Source organism: Aethalodelphis obliquidens, unplaced genomic scaffold (genome assembly GCF_003676395.1).
Source record: "Aethalodelphis obliquidens isolate GAN/ISIS:26980383/991018 unplaced genomic scaffold, ASM367639v1 scaffold26, whole genome shotgun sequence".
Classification (NCBI taxonomy): domain Eukaryota; kingdom Metazoa; phylum Chordata; class Mammalia; order Artiodactyla; family Delphinidae; genus Aethalodelphis; species Aethalodelphis obliquidens.
The window spans coordinates 9091622-9114250 of record NW_020837970.1 but is presented as its reverse complement, the minus strand read 5'-3'; the positions used below and the strand labels follow the sequence as shown (position 1 = coordinate 9114250).

Sequence of the window (22629 nt, the reverse complement as noted above, 5' to 3'; positions counted from 1 at the left end):
CAGAAATGTGAATTCAGAGTATTACGTGGAGGACTGTTATATCTCTCTACTAATTTCTAGGGCCACTAGTATCAAAGCAAAACCTAAATTTGTCAAAGTTTAAGGCAGTGAGTTGAATCCATATAAGTAAGCAACTTGGTAAATATTCAGAATATACTAGAATCTGCATTCCATACCACTCCCTGCCAAATGTTTCTTAAATCTTAAGTTTGACTGCGAAAATTTGAATAATCTGATACAAGTTGACTTGTTTTATTACCACTTTGAAATTTTTATTTTATTTTATTGATAGCAGAGTTAATAAAGCAGCAAAAATTGAGCCTGTACACTAATTTTAAAACAATTTATTTTGGAATGTTAAAAAGTAAAGGATTTTTTTAAAATTAAGTTTGTTATTATAAGTCATCGTTAGTTAAATTACTGAGTGATATTTCTTCAATTTGTTTCTGATGGAGCCAAACTAAGGAACCAAAATTTTTCTTCTTAGTGAGAAGATAATCAGTCATGGAATATGGCTCTTAGCAGTTACTTTATTTAAGAAATCTTATTTTAAAATATTTTAAGAAGCCTGTATGTGAATAGGGTGTGTGTGTGTGTGTGTGTGTGTGTATTTCAAGCTATGTAAAGTACTGGGAAATGATAAGCTTGTTTGCTTTTTACAGGTTGGTGTTAGCATCAAAATGAGCAGTTTTAATCTTACACGAATAGTTACTTTGACTCCCTTTTATACTATTGTGAACAAGTCATCACTAGAACTAGAAGTTGGTGAAATTGCACCTGATGGCTCAATGCCAACTAATAAATGGAACTATATTGCTTCTTCAGAGGTAATATTTTCCTTTAATACAACTGGCTCCTAAAATGTACAAATAAATATAGACATATAAATAAGAATTATGTATATCTCTTTGTCATACTCACTTTGCTACCATATTTGTGGGTTAAAATATGACAGCCAGCTTTGAAAGACTTTTATTTCATACTATAAGCATATGTTAAAAAAGAAGAAAAAAATTGTGGATAATATTTACCACTAGCTCAGTCTAGACTGTTAACACTCATTCTCTAGTTCTTCCTATATGTATAAACATGGGTATGTACTGTAAAATGTACATAAAGTACTATGTATTGTGTCAATAGCAAGGTAACGTCTTTGTATTCAAGAAACATCTAATCTTGTTGGAGGGCTTAAGACTCATATAAATTAATACATGGAGAAGAAGATAGTATATGGTAAGTTATAGGTGGTTATAGGATCTCTGAATAGATGAGCTGGAAGTTTCCTTGAAAAATTCCAAAAATTCAGCCACCTTGCTTTACAGAGAAAGAAATTGAATCTTACTTTTTTAGGTCAGTAAAGTTATTGGAGGTTGAGATCATTGTGGTCTAGATCAAAAGGAAAAGTTTCATAGAAGAGCTGGCATTTGAACTAAACTTTTGCAGACTCAACAAGAAGAAAGGTGAAGAGAATAAGGAAAGAGTGGGGAGAGGACAGATGCAAAGACAAGTGTTAGTTGCTTGAATTTGCCCGAGTTTTCAACCAAGCCACCTGACTTAAGGATAGGACTGTTCTTCTGTACATCTCAAAAGAATTCTAAAATTATTAAAAAAATATTTAGCAAAAGGTTAAGAGAAGGATTCCAATTACACTACAAACACAGACCTCTAAGAGACATGGCCTTTCCAAGGCACTTGGAATGATCTCCATAGACTTGGTAGCAAATAAATGCTCCTTATCTTTTTATCTTTGATGTGAGTTTGATAGCAGTAGTATTTTTTTTTAGAAATAGAATTTACCCAGTATTCTATAACAGAGGGAACTTTCTTTTTAGGAACTAAGATCTCAGTTTTACAGATAAGGAAACAGGCTCAAAAAGGTGCATGATTTGATTAAGATCAGACAGCCTGGAGGATAGTGTCAGGACTTCCAGCAAGGTCCTCTGCCTTCAGTTGTCTTCTGGTTTATCTAGGATAAGATACTCTGTGAAAGAATTCATGGTGATTAAGGAATTAAAATGGGTTATACATAAAAGCAAATGTTATTAAGATTATAATTTTTAAATATTCAAGATACTTGAGATGTTCTTAATAGCACTTCAGTTTCTCACATTGTAATTATTCTGTAAGTATGAAAAGACTAATATAACAATTCTTCTGATGGAGTTTCTTTGGCTTCATAAATAATCATTATATTGTCAGTAATCTTAATATTAGATGGAGAGGGGCTATTTTAAGAAACTTAGTAATAATTGGATCATGATCTGAATTAGAATTGGAAACTTTATTAGCCACTGTTTTATTTATACTGTAGTATTGTTTTAAGACTGATACTAACTTTTATATTTTCAGTACCTTCCATTTTGGCCTGAAAAATTTTCAGGCAAACTTTGTGTGAGAGTGGTGGGCTATGAAGGATCCTCCAAGCCATTCTTTTATAACCAACAGGATAATGGCACTTTATTGAGCTTAGAAGATCTGGTAAGTTTTCCTGTTTTAAAATAAAATGTCTTTGATTTTTAAAGTTTGCTTTAAAACATTTTATTAAGACATGCTATAAAATATACTGATAATTAATTGAAGGTATACTAAAATATCAATATATAATGCAGTACATATATTTGTAAGAGATCAGAGCCAGTGTGCTTTTCAGTAAGAACTTAGGAAAACCAACTTTGTAATATCTGTATAAGTGATTGAAACTCTAAATGTACCATGTGCAGTTTAAACCAATACCTCAAACATACTCTTTTTTTTTTCTACAATAGAATGGGGGTATCTTGGTGGATGTAGATACCGCTCCACATTCAACTGTCATAAGCTTTTCTGATTACCATGAGGGATCCGCACCTGCCCTAATAGTAAACCACACACCATGGAACATCCTCACATATAAACAGAGGTATGAAAAAAAAGGGTTCTTGGAAAATCTGATTTGCTTTTACTGGTCCATAGTCCCTTCTAGGAAATACTTGGAGCTAGGTGTGTTTCACATTCTACATATTTTCAGATTTTAGAAAGGTAATAGGGATACATGATGTTTATTGCTAATACCCATAGCAGGTTTTGAGACAGTACTCTATAACCAAACACATTAGTATTCCTGTAGCAAAAGTTGTGAACCTTCACAGTAAGTGGGATAAATGAAACCATTAACAGTTTCACATCAGTTCAGATCAAGTTTTGCTGCCACATGACGTTTGACACCAAACTTAGAGAAAAATATTTGGAGTTTTGGAGCTTTTTAAACTTCAGAATTGCACATAAGGAATTGTGAACCTGTTTAAGTATTATCATTCTTTTGTAGTCTGGTGATGCTCAGTGAACCTCTCCCTGTAAATTTGTATCTAGTTTTGTGGTAGGAATAGTAGAAGATTAAATAAGAGGGCAGAAGATTAAAGAAAGATTAAAGTAGAAGATTAAGTAGTGGTGTTGAATGTATTATAGTACAGGCTGATAGGAATTTTGTTGTTCTTGTCTGTGCTATCATTTGGCTTGGGTAATGCCAGTAAATAATGATATAACAGATAGCTTTAAATCCTTAAAATATGTAATATATATTTGCAAAGAATTATTATTATAAATCTTCAAGGCATTATTTTATATGTATATATAAAATAGTAATATACATTATATATGTATATATATAAAATAATGCCTTGCAGATTTAATGTATTCATAACTCTCATGGCTTGAATCTGCTGAGAGATTTAAAAGCATACATTGGGATTAAACCCTAATTGGGTTACTTTTTATTTTAGTTCTCTGGAAAGTCTTTTGTATTATCCAGACCAATACTTCTAAACTTAAGTATCAATATTAAGATCCCTTAGAAATCTTGTTAAAATGTAGGTTCTGATTTAGTAGGTTTTAAGTGGGGCCCAGAATTTTGCACTTTCCAGCAAGCCTCCAGGTAATACTAATGCTGCTGGTCCACAGACCACGCTTTGAGTAGCAGTGGTACGTGGACCCAATTTTTTTTCCTCTGAGCTTATTTCTTATGCGTTGCATTTGATTAAAATCTTAAATTTGAGCACCAAGTAAAGTTCTTCTGCTACTAAAAAATTTACTGTTGGGACTTCCTTGTGGTCCAGTGGTTAAGACTCTGTGCTCCCAATGCAGGGGTCCCGGGTTTGATCCCTGGTCAGGGAACTAGATCCCACATGCCGCAACTAAAGATTCCAGATGCCGCAACTAAAGATTCCACATGCCCTAATGAAGATCCTACACACGGCAATGAAGATCCTGCATGCTACAACTAAGACCAGCACAGCCAAATAAATTTTCTTTTTAATTAAAAAAAAATTTTTACTATTTACAGCCTTTTCTGTAGATGAACTCTGATGAATTTCATTAGTGTGATCTTGCCTAAATCAGTTCAGAGTATACTGCAACTTCAGAAAGGGCAGTATTCTGTTCCCTCAAGCTTCAAAATCGTTAGTTAATTGGACATTTTAGGGTACTTATTTTTAGGCAGAGTTGTGTTTTATTAACAAAGGCAATTTTATAAGATGTTTGTGCCAGTCCTTTCCTCAATAAACCACGGGTCTAGGTTTCTCAAGGCCAGGATGTTTTAATCTTCCCTCTGTTGCTTGCATTTCAGTGGGTCACAGGAAGAAATGGTATTGCTGCCAAGACAAGTTCGACTCTTTGCCTGGGCAGATCCCACTGGTACCAGAAAACTTATATGGAGTTATGCAGCAAATGCTGGGGAACATGATCTGTTAAAGGTACCATTTGATGTGAATGAGTGCTGTATGAAGTACCTGATAACAAAGGAAGTAGACAAGTTAGCTTCACGCAGTCATCTTTGTCTTTACTGAACTAAAAATGAATTGAGAGTATTTTCAAAATAAGTTACTTTTTGGCTTTGCAAAGAGTTCATACCAATATTTTGTCCTAGATCAGTCCAATACTTTATTTACAGTTTTTAAACATAGGCCTGTTTCAGCTTGCCTAAGACCAGGAAAATACTTTTTTATTTACTTTTTTTTAAAGAAAGGAATTTTGAGCCTAAGTGAAAAACAACTTTATCTTGAACATGTGCGTACCACTGTTAGCTGTGAGAATTTTTAGGCATGTTTTCCCTATCAAAGCCATATGTTTTGTTAATTAAAGGAGTCTGACAGTATGCAAATTATCCCATATAAGAAATTTAATAAAATATTTATTGAAACAATATTTAGGTAGCTAAATTAATTAAATATGTTATTTCCTAGAGTCTTAGACTTTGGGAAGGGCTTAAGAATTCATCTGCCAGCCTCCCTCTAATATAGCCATTGCTCTTCCATGAGCACCTAGTTTCTGTAGGAATGTGTTCTATCCTGAAAAGTTCATACAGTGTCATATTCCATTGTCTGATAATGCCAGTTGTTAGAAAAGCTTTCTTGGTTATTTAAAATAGTAATTGGCCAACAGTGACTGAATTATCCTCTCCTATATTCCCTCTGAAATACCCATAAAAGAGATAGACTTACCCACCTTTGAAAAATCAGACTGATAGTTATGAGATTCTTGGAGTGATTTTTGCCATGACAATTTGATGGAGCTCTATTGCCTGCTTATTATGCTTTACTTTTTACAATAGAAAAACCTTCAAGGTTTATAAGTGGTAGAGAGGAGCTTAAATTCCCTGTTACTCTTAGGTCTCTGGCTCAGAGACATGGTAGCTCAACCAGGGGTCCCTGTACTATGCTGGTGTTATTTTCCTTCTCCTCACATTTCATGCTCCTCAGCAACCACAACTCCCAGAAAGTGGTATACAGGCCCTGGAGAGAAAGTGGTAATGCCATCCTGAAGGAGGATATCCAGGTCTGTAAATGAAGGCAAAATCACGAAGAATCCTGGTAATAGTGTATTCATGGGATTGTGGTTTTAAATGTCTCTATTCTGTTTGGTGTTAGAGAGCCAGGCAGTAAGAAAAGTAGATAAGTGTGCCTCAGTCAGCAGGTAATCTGCCAGATTATGAAACTTGAGCTAGAAACAAGGCAGTTACCCATTTCCTTGTCCCCTGGGTTGATCTGAGAGGGGAATTCTGCTAAGGCCCAGGTGGGAATTCAGAGAAAATCCTTACAGTATTGGAAAGCACTTTCCTCATTAAGTGTGAATAAACAGATAAAAAAAAACATGGAGTTTATGAAAAAAATAGTTCAGGAGAAAAACGTAACATTATCCTAAAGAGTCAGAGGCTGATTATACTTCTGAAAATTTTTTTACTACAGGAGAACCAGAGAAAAATTTCAGAATGTATGCCTGAGATCCCCAAAGTTATAAAGATATGACAACTATGAAAAAGGAGAAAGATGGTGAAATAAAAGACAAAGACAACAAAATAAAGTGAAAGGGGAGCAGGGAAACAGTATATTCTGAACATACTGTATTAACACCATTTTAATCCTAAATTTTAGGAGATATAGATCAAAGATGATGGGTTTTTTTTTAAAGATACCAATTAGTAGAACCAAAATCAGTGATAAAAGAATTCTAAAACAATTAATTGAGAAAATGAAAATAAAGAAAAATTTGCCCTTATAGTAAAAGAAGGAAACCTAAGGAAGTATATAGAAAGTGGCAAATACCTTTTATTGAATGTATATCGTGTGTTATAATGCTTGTCATATAGTATCATTAATTCTTATGATTGGAACTTAGAACTGCTGGTTAGAATTCAAAACCAGGTCTGTCTGACTTCACAGTTCATGGACTTTCCCCACTAAACCATGCTTCCCATCAGTTATGCCAGTAAATGAAAATGGTTTAAATTCTCCTATTAAAAGACCACATTCAGATTAAGTTAAAAATTAGTTTCTAACCAAATGCTACTTACATGAGATCTGTTTTAATTGAACTAATACAAAAAGTTGAAAGCAGAAGACATGGTAAAGATTTAACGAACAAAAATAAAAATTGTTGATTTTAATTTCTGAGCAACTATAATTCAAAGCATTCAAAGTCATTAAATAGAATATGATAATGTGACAAAGAAGGCATGATAGCCATAAACCTTCATGCAGTGAATATTGAATCAAAATGTGAAACTTAAAGTGTTGGAAGTGAACTGAAACACAGTTGCCTGAGGATATTTTAACACACCTCATTTAATTTTTAACAGATCAAATAGATGAAAAACAAATGGGATTAGAGAGTATTTGAATAACTAAGACTGAACCAAGCTATGTATCAAATTTTGTAGTTTACAAGGAGAGAATTCACCTTCTTAGTAGGTATCTCTGGAACATTTACAAAATTTGATCATATTAGAGTAAAAAAATTACACAGCCTACTTTGACATATGTTAAAAGCAATAGGTAAATTGTAGATAACAACAAATACCAACCATTCCTATGCTTTTGGTAACATCCTTTATTTATTTGGTTTTGGTTTTTGTTTTCCAAGAAAGCATGAAATGAAAAGCACATATTAGGAACTTATACTGCCTGCTGAAACAAACTGTTGTTATATTTATGTTATGTCCAGAATGAGAGAAAAATCGTTATCTAAATCTCTGAAGACACTCACCAAATCAAGCCTCCTATTTTTAAATGCTATGTGAGACTGTCAGCCAAGAAGGCTCTTCTTATTGAAACTTAGTACAAACTGATCACCATAGTTTGACTATTTAACAATGTGATTTATATATGTATTTGCAGTGTTATACATTATTAAAACCTAAAAATAAACCAGGTTAGTTTTACCTGAGGTTACTTTTCCAATACATTTCTAAACCATTCTGTTTTCCATCTGGGAGACAAGTAAGCATCTTACGGCATTGGTGCCATTGAAGGATACTCTCGTCCCTGCTAAGTGACCTTTGAGCACTAACGAGGTAACTCAAACTAAGGTTTAAAAAAATTAAGCACTATTAATCTTCGTTACTGTTTGAAAAAATTGGTGAGTATGTTTTAAAACAGATTATAACTTTAATTTTTTTTTTTGATAATTTTCTGATTTATAGTCATGCTTTCTCAGCTACTACAGTTCAACTTTATGTAATAAAAGCTTACTGTTTGTGGTTTTAATATGAAGTCTCTCTTTCCCACAGGATGAATGTGGACAGTTTCCATATGATGCAAACATCCAGATACACTGGGTATCATTTCTAGATGGGCGCCAGAGAGTTTTGCTTTTCACTGATGATGTTGCCTTGGTTTCCAAAGCACTGCAGGCAGAAGAAATGGAGCAGGCCAATCATGAAATAACTTTTTCTCTCCATAGTCTTGGGCTTTCACTGGTTAACAATGAAAACAAGCAGGAAGTTTCATATATTGGGATAACCAGGTATGAAAGAAGGGTAAGGTATCAGAAATCTTGAAAAGGCATTGAGTTCGTAATATCAGGTTTGATGAGTATGGACAGATACCTGTTCTGAATTTGCTTACTATGCAATTCTTTCAGCAAAACTTACTGAACAAGTGTTTTCACTGCTAGTTGAAAAGCCCCTAGGATAGAAAGATGACTAAGATCATGTCTTTGCCCTTATAATACTCATCAGTTGGTGGGGGAAGAAAGAGGTTTGCTTCTTTCTTTGTTGTTTGTACATTTTTGGAACGAATTATAAAAACACCAGGAAAAGCTACAAAGAAGTATGTGCACGTGCAGTGGTGCTGTAGAGGCTGGAGAAACTGGTGTGGGTGGGGGATGCCAACGACAAGTTGTGTACACCGGTAGAAAGGGTTATTTATAGAGCAGGCAGGCAGTAGTGGACGTGGGTACATAATCTTTATTGGCTACTCATTTAGAACTTTTTAATAATGATGGAGCCAGGTATTTCCTCTGATTGTGCTTATACCTATCTAAGAAAAATATTTGAATTTAACTGTTTTGGTGTTTCAATCACACTAACTTTAGTAAAAGACTCATTCTTCTTTGGAGACTCTTGGGGGGAATGGTTACCAAGTATAACAAGCATAGGGTCTATCGATAATCATGTGTTTGTTCAGTGAAGTATAAAATTAAGGAAATAAAGAGATCATGTATGTAATGCTCTTTGTGCAACACCTGACAGATTAAGGGTTCAATAAATGGTATTATACATACCATTAATGTAATATTAGTACATTTATGTATGTATGACTGATATATTCTCTTGGCTATGTGTTTCATTATTGTATAGTATTTTTAACTAAATATGAAAATCTTTTTTATTTTTAGAATTTTATTTTTTTATACAGCAGGTTCTTATTAGTTATGCATTTTATACATATTAGTGTATACATGTCAATCCCAATCTCCCAGTTCATCACACCACTACTGCAGCCCCCCACCGCTTTCCCCCCTTGGTGTCCATATGTTTGTTCTCTACATCTGTGTCTCTATTTCTGCCCTGCAAACCGGTTCATCTGTACCATTTTTCTAGGTTCCACATATATGTGTTAATATATGATATTTGTTTTTCTCTTTCTGACTTACTTCACTCTTTATGACACTCTCTAGATCCATCCACATTTCAACAAATGACCCAATTTCGTTCCTTTTTATGATGAGTAATATTCCATTGTGTATATGTACCACATCTTCTTTATCCATTCGTCTGTCAATGGGCATTTAGGTTGCTTCCATGACCTGGTTATTGTAAATAGTGCTGCAATGAACGTTGGGGTACATGTGTCTTTTTGAATTACGGTTTTCTCTGGGTATATGCCCAGTAGTGGGATTGCTGGGTCATGTGGTAATTCTATTTTTGTTTTTTTAAGGAACCTCCATACAGTTCTCTATAGTGGCTGTATCAATTTACATTCCCACCAACAGTACAAGAGGGTTCCCTTTTCTCCACACCCTCTCTAGCATTTGTTGTTTGTAGATTTTCTGATGTTGCCCATTCTAACTGGTGTGAGGTGATACCTCATTGTAGTTTTGATTTGCATTTCTGTAATAATTAGTGATGTTGAGCAGCTTTTCATGTGCCTCTTGGCCATCTGTTTGTCTTATTTGGAAAAATGTCTGTTTAGGTCTTCTGCCCATTTTTTGATTGGGTTGTTTGTTTTTTTAATATTGAGCTGCATGAGCTGTTTATATATTTTGGAGATTAATTCTTTGTCGATTCCTTTGCAAATATTTTCTCCCATTCTGAGGGTTGTCGTTTCGTCTTGTTTGTAGTTTCCTTTGCTTTGCAAAAGCTTTTAAGTTTCACTAGGTCCCATTTATTTTTGTTTTTATTTCTATTACTCTAGGAGGTGGATCAAAAAAGATCTTGCTGTGATTTATGTCAAAGAGTGTTCTTCCTCTGTTTTCCTCTAAGAGTTTGATAGTGTCCGGTCTTACATTTAGGTCTGTAATCCATTTTGAGTTTATTTTTGTGTATGGTGTTAGGGAGTGTTCTAATTTCATTCTTTTACATGTAGCTGTCCAGTTTCCCCAGCACCACTTATTGAAGAGGCTGTCTTTTCTCCATTGTATATTCTTGCCTCCTTTGTCATAGATTAGTTGACCATAGGTGCATGGGTTTATCTCTGGGCTTTCCTGTTCCATAGGTCTGTGTTTCTGTTTTTGTGCCAGTACCATATTGTCTTGATTACTGTAGTTTTGTACTGTAGCTTTGTAGTATAGTCTGAAGTCAGGGAGTCTGATTCCTCCAGCTCTGTTTTTTTCCCTCAAAACTTCTTTGGCTATTTGGGGTCTTTTGTGTCTCCATACAGATTTTAAGGTTTTTTGTTCTAGTTCTGTAAAAAATGCCATTGGTAATTTGATAGGGACTACATTGAATCTGTAGATTGCTTTGGGTAATATAGTCATTTTCACAATATTGATTCTTCCAATCCAAGAACACGGTATATCTCTCCATCTGTTTGTATCATCTTTAATTTCTTTCATCAGTGTCTTATAGATTCTGAATACAGATCAGATCTTTTGTCTCCCTAGGTAGGTTTATTCCTAGGTATTTTATTCTTTTTGTTGCAGTAGTAAATGGGAGTGTTTCCTTAATTTCTCTTACAGATTTGTCATTGTTAGTGTATAGGAATGCAAGAGATTTCTGTGCATTAATTTTGTATCCTGCAACTTTACCAAATTCATTGATTAATTCTAGTAGTTTTCTGGTGGCATCTTTAGGATTCTCTATATAGTATCATGTCATCTGCAAACAGTGACAGCCTTACTTCTTCTTTTCCAATTTGTATTCCTTTTATTTCTTTTTCTTCTCTGATTGCCATGGCTAGGACTTCCAAAACTATTTTGAAGAATAGTGGCGAGAGTGGACATCCTTTTCTTGTTCCTGGTCTTAGAGGAAATGCTTTCAGTTTTTCACCATTGAGAATGATGTTTGCTGTGGGTTTGTTGTATATGGCCTTTGTTATGTAGACGTAGGTTCCCTCTATGCCCACTTTCTCGAGAGTTTTTATCATAAATGGGTGTTGAATATTGTCAAAAGCTTTTTCTGCATCTATTGAGATGATCATATGGTTTTTATTCCTCAATTTGTTAATATGGTGTATCACATTGATTGATTTGCGTATATTGAAGAATCCTTGCATCCCTGGGACAAATCCCACTTGATCATGGTGTATGATCCTTTAAATGTGTTGTTGGATTCTGTTTGCCAGTATTTTGTTGAAAATTTTTGCATCTATATTCGTCAGTGATATTGGTCTGTAATTTTCTTTTTTTGTAGTATCTTTGTCCGGTTTTGGTATCAGGATGATGGTGGCCTCATAGAATGAATTTGGGAGTGTTCCTTCCACTGCAATTTTTTGGAAGAGTTCCTTCCTCTGCAATTTTTTGGTTCAGTCTTGGAAGGTTATACCTTTCTAAAACTTTGCCCATTTCTTTCAGGTTGTCCATTTTATTGGCATAGATTCGCTTGTAGTAGTCTCTTAGGATGCTTTGTATTTCTGTGGTATCTGTTGTAACTTCTCCTTTTTGATTTCTAGTTTTATTGATTTGAGTCCTCTTCCTCTTTTTTTGATGAGTCTGGCTAATGATTTATCAATTTTGTTTATCTTCTCACAGAACCAGCTTTTAGTTTTATTGATCTTTGCTGTTGTTTTCTTTGTTTCTATTTCATTTATTTCTGCTCTGATCTTTATGATTTCTTTCCTTCTACTAACTTTGGGTTTTGTTTGTTCTTCTTTCTCTAGTTCCTTTACGTGTAAGGTTAGATTGTTTATTTGAGATTTTTCTTGTTTCTTGAGGTAGGCTTGTATTGCTATAAACTTCCCTCTTAGAACTTCTTTTGCTGCATCCTGTAGGTTTTGGGTTGTCGTGTTTTCATTGTCATTTGTCTCTAGGTATTTTTTGATTTCTTCAGTGATCTCTTGGTTATTAGTAACATATTGCTTAGCCTCCATGTGTTTGTGTTTTTTACGTTTTTTTCCCTCTAATTGATTTCTAATCTCATAGCATTGTGGTCAGAAAAGATGCTTGATATGATTTCAGTTTTCTTAAATTTACCAAGGCTTGATTTGTGACCCAAGATGTGATCTATCTGGGAGAATGTTCCGTGTGCACTTGAGAAGTAAGTGTAGTCTGCTGTTTTTGGATGGAATGTCCTATAAATATCAGTTAAGTCTGTCTGGTCTATTGTGGCATTTAAGGCTCGTGTGTCCTGATTACTTTTCTGTCTGGGTGATCTGTCCATTGGTGTAAGTGAGGTGTTAAAGTCCCCCACTATTATTGTGTTACTGTCGATTTCCTTTTTTATAGCTGTTAGCAGTTGCCTTATGTATTGAAGTGCTCCTGTGTTGGGTGCATATATGTTTATAATTGTTATATCTTCTTTTTGGATTGCTCCCTTGATCATTATGTAGTGTCCTTCCTTGTCTCTTGTAACATTCTTTATTTTAAAGTCTGTTTTATCTGATATGAGTATTGCTACTCCAGCTTTCTTTTTTTTTTTTTTGCGGTACACGGGCCTCTCACTGTTGTGGCCTCTCCCGTTGTGGAGCACAAGCTCTGGACGCACAGGCTCAGCGGCCATGGCTCACGGGCCCAGCCGCTCTGTGGCATGTGGGATCTTCCCAGACTGGCGCACAAACCCGTGTCCCCTGCATCGGCAGATGGACTCTCAACCACTGCGCCACCAGGGAAGCCTTCAGCCACTATTACTGAACACTGAATGGCTTTGGAAGTTAGCTTTTGCTGCGGAATTGATAGTAAATTCACCCTAAAAGCAGAAAGTAAAACAGCAAAGTCATTTTGATGACAACTAACATTTGAATCACAAATAATGTTAGTCTATTTTATATATTTCCTCTGCTGTCCAAAGTTAAAACAAGAAGTGATATCTCCAACCCCACACAAGTTTGGAGCTGGTGGATATATTCTATGACCTACAACTACAGTTCCAACAACATGTTTTCCAACCTCAGGGCAAGTACAAAGAAAATTTCCACATTTCAAAATTCATTTAACTATTAATGAAAGAGCTTCTACCTAACCTTCAATCGTAAGTGATTGATTTGTAATATATTGACATGCTAAAAGGCAACAATCAAGACAAGAACCTAATAGAGTAGGAAACAGAATTTAAAATTAGATCTAGAATTTTTCTAATATAGAATAGAATTTTACAAATGTATTACAAGCGATACATATGCTTAGTTAAGCTAATATTGTCTTAGATTGAGATCAGTATTTGACAGTATCTCTGCTTGAAAGGACATTTTTAAAGATGCTCATTACAGATCAGCATGAACAGATGAACATTTGCAATAGATTTTGAAAATAGGGAACACTAACTTTGAGCCCTAATTAAGTGAAAAGTTGTCACCCCCACAAAAGAAGTGTAAAAAAATTTTTTGGTAACTATGTATGGTAATGGAAGTTAACTGTTACTGTGGTGATAGTTTTACAGTATATACAAATATCAAATCATTATGTTGTACATCTGAAACTAAGTAATGTTATATGTCAACTATACCTCAATAAAAAGGAAGGGAGGAAGCGAGGGAGGGGGAAAGGTTTTTCTCATTAATAGACTTGTTTTTAAAAATTGTACCCAATTGTTATTTTTACATTTTGAATTTCATCAATTAAAAAATGTATGGAAGTGTTTTATCTCTCTTGTTATTTAAGTACCTACATAATAACTTTGATTTTGTCTCAGCTCACAAAGCCTAAAATATCCCCATATGAAAAAAGTTTGCTGGTCCCTTAGCTCATTGATGTCAACGTGTGACAAAAAGATTTTCCCCTTCCTCTTTTCCTTATGCACTTTTATAACACAGATATATTTTGGTATTTTAAAAAAATCTCATGTATAAATGTGATTTTCATAGGTGGTTGACAGTTGCAACAATTTGGAGTTGAATGACAGTTCCACAACGTAAATATGTATTTAATTTAATTAATTTTCTTTGTGAATTGTTTTAGTTCTGGTGTTGTTTGGGAGATGAAACCAAAACAGAAATGGAAGCCATTTAGTCAAAAGCAGATAATTTTATTGGAAAAGTCCTATAAGAAATATCTAGAATCAAGAGACCTTGGCTGGATTAAACTAGATGATAATTTTGAGGTATACCAAAATTGTTTTGTTTTGTTTCTTATATATGTATTTTGTCGCTTCTGGTGGTGGTAAATAAAATTTCACTATCCAAGTAAAAATGTGTATGAAGAAACTAATTAATTTGTAGGATTGGCATAACTAGTAAAATTTATTAGTACATTTTAAATTAAAGTACATTGTTGAATCATATAGTATGAAACATTATCTAAATACGTTTCTTATCTGCATTTTTATAATTTCTTCTATTTGTAAAGCAGATAGTTTCATGTAACTTGTTTTTAGGAAGATTATGGAGAAATTAAGATTGCTTATTGAAACTTTTCCTATTCTGAATGATACCAATATATATTGCTAAATAAAGGCTGTGCAAAATTGTATATGTCAGTGATGAAAACTCTATAGAAAACTTGCTCAATTAAATTCATTAAATGTGAATGATTGTAGGACATGAGTAGATGTACACATGTAAATGTGTACTCTACATAGGCCCCTACACTGTTGAAACTGAAAGTCACTTTTGCTCCGAGAAGACCCCAGAAGCTTGACTGCAGGTTCAGTCATACAATTTGGGCTGCTCTTCGTATTTAATGGTTGAGTCTGCATTGTCACCAGATATGCTCCTCAACCCCACGCCCATCCCTGTAAGTGTTGGTCATGCTCAAATGAAAAAACACTCTACAATTAGTGTCAGACGTAAATAAGCTATTAACTATTCCTTGTTTAACTTTGTTAAAACAAAGTTTAAGTGTTATCTAGAATTATCCATTACAATTGAGGTTTTTAAAATGTAAAAAGCATGGCTTTTTTTTTTAAGTATAATTTATATAGTTGAAAAGTTCTCCAATTGTTTTCTTGTTTTCCTTATAACCTTGGTAGAAAAGTGATGATTCTGCTTCCAGTATCTCAACTGTAGATCATCTTAAGGTAGATCTTTTCATGAGACCAAGAGATTAAGATACTTTTCCTTTTCAGTTTGTAAGTGGATATATAAAATGGGCTTCACTGCTCATTACCAGTTTATCACAAACACGTGTACTTTTTTCCCAGGTAAATTTTGGCAAAGACCCAATGGAAATGCGCCTCCCTGTTCGGTGCCCTATAAAGCGAGATTTTTTATCAGGAATTCAGGTTGAATTTAAGCAGTCTCCTCACCAAAGAAGTTTAAGGGCCAGATTGTATTGGCTTCAGGTAACATTATCATCCTATTCAGTAGATATATCTAATCGGTTTGGGAATCTTGGGTCTGAATTTTTTTTTTTTTTAACAAGATTCTATCATGCATCATAGTTGGTATCTTTCTTTTTGTTTATACATTTATTCTCCTTCTTCCACATATTCCTGTAGATTCACCATCCAAGGCTAAATGACCGTTGAGACTTTAATTTGACCAGTTAGCCTGCCAGAGTGTTTTCTTACACTGAAATTGTTATTTTTAATATTCCTTTGTATTTGTCATGGGATCCCAAAATAGGATTTTCTTTTGTCCTTCTCTATGGGAATGAGTGGGGCTTTATTGGAGGCTGTTTTTGTCTGTTTGTTCGCTTGCTCCTTTCCTCTGTCTCTCCATCTCTTGCTTTTAACTACCGATTACTGCTATTTAGGACATTTTAATTTTTTTCTTAATACCTAACCTCTAATTTCATATCTGGTCTCTACTTAAATTTTTATTTAAATAATAGATGAAATCTCACATGGTCCATAGGTACAAATATTTCCATTAATGGTGTTCATGCTGCACAATTTTAATGCAATTATGAGGATGTTTATATACTCCTTTATGTAAAAGCTTGCCCTTGGTGAGATTTATAAGAATTTTAGATTTAAAGTGAAACTTTTAATAGCAGCACATATACATACAGATACTTATTTATGATGCAATTAGTGGCATCATCTATAATATTGTCTCTGAAACAAAAGTTTAAATTTAAATTATTTCAAGTCCTGCTGAATCAGTTTTCTTTTTTTTTTTTTTGTCAGGTTGATAGTCAGTTACCAGGTACAGTGTTCCCTGTTGTATTTCATCCTGTGGCCCCTCCAAAATCTATTGCTTTGGATTCAGGTAAAAAGAGATTAAATTGAGATATACCCTGTATATAAAAGTTGAGTAGACATTATTTTGACCTATTATAAAGCTTGATTGTCTTTTTCCTGTTTTCTTTCTTCCTTTTAGAGCCCAAACCTTTCATTGATGTGAGTGTCATCACAAGATTTAATGAGTACAGTAAAGTCTTACAGTTCAAGTAAGTAAAGATTCCCTTATTTATCTAAAGGAATTTAAAATGAGAATCTACTTTGAAAATAAATTTTACTCTTTTGAAAGTGACTTCTGTATAAAAATTATTATCCACCTGAACATATCAGTCTACTTTTGGTCAAGTGATTTTCTATATTGAAACTTATTTTAATAATATATATTTTAAAGTAAAATTCCTTCAACCACTTTCTCTCCTTTGTAACTTCCATTAGGATATAAAATAGTTAGTGAAATACAAATGATAAGTGTGTTTGTGAGGTGTGTTCTTTAAAGTAATTCCTGTGGACTTTAAAAATTAAGTAATACATGCTACATCATCTTTGCTTTTGTCCCTTAAATATGGAATTTGGGACTTTAAATGCTAAGTGTTAATACAGCAGTATTACCTCTAGTGAAACCTTCACTATAATGAAAAAAAAATCTCAATCTAAGTAGACCTTGATCTTGTTAACATAACACTTTTTTTTAGAGATCAAGGAACAAGATGTGGTTTTTGGCCAAAATCAAAGTTTTAACATGGAAAATTACAAGGTTTGATAGAAAACCTTTTTCATCTTAAAAAAAACCTTTTCCACTTAAAATTTTTTTTTTCCTTAGGTATTTTATGGTTCTCATTCAGGAAATGGCCTTAAAAGTTGATCAGGGGTTTCTAGGAGCTATTACTGCACTGTTTACCCCAACAGCTGACCCTGAAGCTGAAAGAAGATGGGTAATAATTTTTATTTCTTGGGAAAATTATAAAGTAAAAAAATTAAATCAACCATTCTTTGCACTAATTGTAATAGGAAAAAAAATTAAAATAGAAATTCTTGATTAATTTTTTTCAGACAGAGTTAATCCAGGAAGACTCTGATGCTATAAACACAGAATTAGTGGAGACCTCAGTGACTGATACGTCCATTCTTAGTTTCTTTGAACATTTCCATATTTCTCCTATTAAGGTTTGTTATAATTACTATTTTGAAAATTTGACAGTATTGTAGAATTTTTAAAGGATCTGTGTACAAATATGGGTTTTAATTTGTTGCATCAAGTATTTGGTGGGAATTCTGTTTGATTAATTGAAATAATTAAGACAGTTCTCTGACATAATGTACAACCATAATTCCCACAGAGAAACCACCAGAGCGTGCTTTCTAGTCTTGAATTAATAACCCCTTTCTTCAAGGAAAAAGCTGACAAAAGCATTTCTTAATTAAGCAAAGAAGTGCTCACCAGTGTTTAATGTTTTGGTTGCACTTTGTAACTGCTGTCACTGTCTGAATAGAAAGCTATAATGGGTTTCCTAACCAGAATGTGAAAATGCTGAAGTAGGTATTATACTGTTGATGTGGTGTTTTTCACCCTTCCAAAATTTGATTGTAACTAAGAGAGTGGAAAATTGGATACCTTTCACTTGCCTGATTTTGTACTTTATGAACCCATTTCCTTATCTCCTTTTGTTATTCTTTTTAGCTTTTATAGGGGAAGGTGACTGCTTAGAGAATTCACAAATGCTGTCAACCATGAAGCTCTAAACTTGTGTAATGGGCCAGATTTACAATTAAGTAACTCTTTTAAAATATTGGTGATCCTTTACAGTCTCAAAAACTGTTTATAGCACATTTATTTTTAGTTGCATTCACCAATCCATTCAGCTAAATGAATAGATTTATAAAATGCAATTATTATTTTAAATTGATACATTAGTTTGGTGTTATCAGACATATCCATAGTGTTAGGTTTAAAATTGATATTGTTTTATGTGGTATTATGCACAACTTCTTTTTCATTATTAAATGAAAATCAGTTCTTTATGAGATTGAGCAGTACCTTCAACAGATTATTTACTGAAGGCCTGCTATCAGAGTTGCTGTGGAAGGTGTAAAATGACTTTACGGAGTTTATAATCTCGGGGGTATTAAAGATTGATGATTTACATATACGTATTTTTAGGCGCACTGGGAATTGTGCCATGAAGTTGAATAATTAAGATCATGAACCATGGTCATTTTCTTATTCCATGGTTACTTTGCCCTAGGAAAAAGCTGGATCTCTTTTCACCTAAGATTACCTTTCCTGGATCACAGCAGTCTGTGACTCTGAAGATGGGCAAAAGTCCACATCAGAGAAAAAATCTCAACAACCAGGCTCTCTTGGCTTTACCTCAAGTCCCCTCTATTGAGCTCTCTGTTAATGAGGGAAAATGCCTAGAGAATGGCAGAATGAGAAGGGAGAGTTATCTGCTTTACTTACACATGTTGAATTACCTTACGCCTGTGTCTTCTGGTACTGTTGCCTTCTGGCACTGTTGCACTAATGATGATGCAGCACAAAGTAGAAGAAGCTAAATGGGAACGTGAAAATCTCATGGCTAAGTACTGAGTTGAAGGGTCCGTGGAAGCTGAAAAACTTATTACTCTTTTAAAAATTTGTTTAGAACTTGCCAGTTGTTGCCATAATTGTCATGTTCTTGTTACTTGTTATTATGGTATGATGATACCACAGTTGTTATTGTTAGTTGTTACCATAAGTTGTTTATCTTATTGGATTAAAATAAATGATTGTCCATTATTTCAAGTGTTAGATTACTTGTGGGCCAGTTGACACATTTTTCTCCTTAAAATGATGATGCTATTTTTGCAAAGGGTTTTGGTCTCCTCCATATAAACACAATGGTATTTATAGGCTTTGAATAAAATTATAGTTCAATTTTTGGGACAGACTGATTTGTGTTTTATCAAAGGGTAAATATGAGAATCAGAGCTGTTCAGTGTAATTTACTGAGTAATAAATAGTAGTTTTCTTTAGGACTCTAATTGAAAGATACACCATTTGTATCTGGACGATCTGGCTTCTATGTATGTAAATATTTTTGGTTTTAGTTTTCATTTATTGAACATTATTTTTCTTTTAGTTGCACTTGAGTTTGTCTTTGGGTTCTGGCGATGAAGAGTCAAACCAAGAAAACAAGGAAATGATTCCAATTCATTCTGTCAATCTGCTATTGAAAAGCATAGGTGCTACTCTGACTGATGTGGATGACCTTATATTCAAGTAAGAGTTATGTTAAAGTGTATTGGGGAGGTTTTTATATCAGGATGATGTTTCTGGATATTAATTCTCTCCATTTGTGCTAGAATGTTAGCTTCAAAAAATGATAATTCTTACTACTTATTCTTGAATAATTTGGTCCCTTTCTAATTATGCCCTTTAGGTATACTTATTTTACTCATAAAGATAAGGTAAAGAGTCTGATATCTTCTGCAGTTATCAGTATCTAGATAATACATGAATATAGTATAAACATTGAATTAGTTTAGTAGTATATTATAAATTGACGCATGTTTTAAAAGGAATTATATTTAGAAATATATAGCAACAGGATTAGATTTCAGTATAATTATATGGCAAAGTATAGATAATAGCTCCTTGCTGCATTTAAAATAAGAATATTTGTGTGTGCCAGAGACATATAAATTCAATGAATGTTTATTGAATTGAATATTCAACAGTGGTACTGGAGAAAAAAATTCATTAATATTATTTTCACCTCACTTGCACACTGTCAAATTTCATAGGAATTGAAGGCTTAAACATAAAATTCAAATAGAAAAACAAAGACTAAGGAAAAATAGAAGTTAATCGCTATCAAATCTCTGAATAAAAGGAAACCTTTCTGTGTTTAAAAGCCATGAAAAAATCCCAATGGAAAAATCCAAAATTGATTTGACTACATAAAAATTAAACTCTTACAATAAAATCAGTGAAAACACTTAAAAAACAAAGGACTGGAAAAATATGATGACAAGTATAACAAAAGATAATAATCTTAATTTTTAACCTAAAAGTTCCAATGCCATAGGTGCCAGAGGACAATGTGAGATAATTCACAAAAGGGAAGATACAGTGGCTAATAGATATTAGAAATGGTTAGCTTTATTATTTATCAAAGAATATATGCAAATTAAAACAAGTTATCAAAGCTTCCAAAATATGAGAAATCCTAATACTAGAGAGGGGTGGATCTAAGAAATGGGCACTTTTTTTTTTTTTTTTTACTATTTGTATCAGTGGAAAGGGATCTATTCAAGAGCCTTAAATGTTTTTGTAGTCTTTCACTCATTAATTATTTTGGGTGGGAATTCGGTCCAAAAAATAATCTTGAAACACAACCAAAGTTATATTCAAGACGCGCATAGCAGCATTATTATGTCAAAATTTAAAAATGTCTGACTGTGGAAGAATCGTTTGTTATGACATGTTCACATGATGGAATGCTATGCATTATTTAAAATGGTTACATAGAATTTTGAAAACACAGAAGAATATTTATCCACAATGCTGAGTGTAAAAATGCATACAGAATGTTGTAATATTTTGCAGTTGCACAGAAAAGAAAGAATTCAAAGTGGAAAATGAGAAGAAGAAAAAACTTTTTAAAAAATCCACTGTGTGGTGGGATTATGGTCAACTTTTTTAAACCTTTTTACTCTTTATGTGTTTATGAAAGATTTGCATGAGAATGCACTATTTTTATAGTAGTTTTGTTATCCTAATATTTAAGATCTGAAATTATGTGTACAAACCTAATTGTGAATTAGCAATGATTATCATTGAAATTTTAAGTCTCTTTTTTTTTTTCCAAAAAATAATCTTAGTACTTTTGGCACTTTCTCTTCCCAGACTTGCTTATTATGAAATTCGATATCAGTTTTACAACAGAGATCAGCTCATGTGGAGTGTTGTTAGACATTACAGTGAACAGGTAATTTCCTATCATAGTAACTCATAAGGAATATATTTCATAAAATAACAAAACAAAACATTTGTATGTGATTGTACAGTGTGTGACGTTTACCTAATTTACTGCAGTTCTCAATCTCATTACTTAGTTTTCCTGAATGATTAATTTCTGTTTCTTTAGTTTTTCCCCAGCCCCGTATAAACTTTTTTAAAAAGTTTCCCTTAATGTTTTTTCCCTTTGCAATTGTACATTTACCACTTTGGGAAAGAATAGTAACTTAGGAGTCAATACATTTTATTCCTTCAATGACTATAGTTTCTAAGCATAGTCTAGTAGAATTGTGAGGAAGCCAGATTCCTCCCTTTGCCTGTTACTCCATGTTTCGAGTTCTATGCACAGAGACATAGTAGTTGTTTTGGGGCACTAGGGTTCCATTGCTATACTGTGAAACTCCAGGGTGACATTCCTCTTTCCTTCCTCTGCTGGCAGGTCCTTTCTCTTATGGTGTATAGACATTATGTTTTTTACATGTTCAAATAAGGATATTTTTTCTTTTTTTTTTGTTTTTAACCCATCTAGTTCATAGAAATAGTGATAATAACAAAAGTAAGTACCAGTTATTGAAATATATATTCATTTAATATGCATACTCAGCCATGCAAGGTCAGTATAATAGACCTCCCATTTTATAGATGAAAAGAGGAAGGCCTACAGAGACTAAGGGACTTGTCCAAGGTTACATAACTGCCAAATGGCAGACTTTGCCTCAAACCTTAGTTCTGTCCAGTTTGAAAGACCCATGTAAAAGTACTAACATAATGCCTGGCACATAGTGAAAGATCAATTAATGGTCATAGTGGTGGTTATTCTGCAGCGCTTTCCTTTAACAAACCTAATTTAGTCAGTATCCCACTTTCTTACTGCATCATGATGTTGTTCCTTACAGTAGTTGTAAAGGACTTCATTTATTTTTTTTCCCTTGTAGTTCTTGAAACAGATGTATGTCCTTGTATTGGGCTTAGATGTGCTTGGAAACCCATTTGGATTGATTAGAGGTCTGTCAGAAGGATTTGAAGCTTTATTCTACGAACCCTTCCAGGTATTGATCTTTCATTTATTTTAAGTGTAGTACAGAAAAATGGATGTTCTATTTTTTATGACAAGTAATTTGTATTTTAATTGTATCTGGGCACTGAATAATGTTCATATAACATA

General features: G+C 33.5%; 1 protein-coding gene across 2 annotated transcripts in view; it reads left to right on the top strand.

The window, feature by feature from the left end:
• The window catches only part of VPS13C (vacuolar protein sorting 13 homolog C), a 174952-nt gene that overhangs the window by 135722 nt on the left and 16601 nt on the right, over positions 1-22629 (top strand). For both annotated transcript variants that reach the window (XR_003436379.1, XM_027123201.1), the window contains exons 61-74: positions 663-827; positions 2350-2478; positions 2766-2899; positions 4601-4727; positions 8039-8274; positions 14302-14443; positions 15482-15622; positions 16412-16493; positions 16605-16674; positions 17286-17397; positions 17516-17629; positions 19585-19724; positions 21354-21435; positions 22400-22513. Coding sequence is in view for 1 of the 2 variants with exons in the window: in XM_027123201.1 (XP_026979002.1) it covers positions 663-827; positions 2350-2478; positions 2766-2899; positions 4601-4727; positions 8039-8274; positions 14302-14443; positions 15482-15622; positions 16412-16493; positions 16605-16674; positions 17286-17397; positions 17516-17629; positions 19585-19724; positions 21354-21435; positions 22400-22513 (1788 nt within the window). In the remaining variant the exon portion in view is untranslated. The remainder of the gene's footprint in view (positions 1-662; positions 828-2349; positions 2479-2765; positions 2900-4600; positions 4728-8038; positions 8275-14301; positions 14444-15481; positions 15623-16411; positions 16494-16604; positions 16675-17285; positions 17398-17515; positions 17630-19584; positions 19725-21353; positions 21436-22399; positions 22514-22629) is intronic.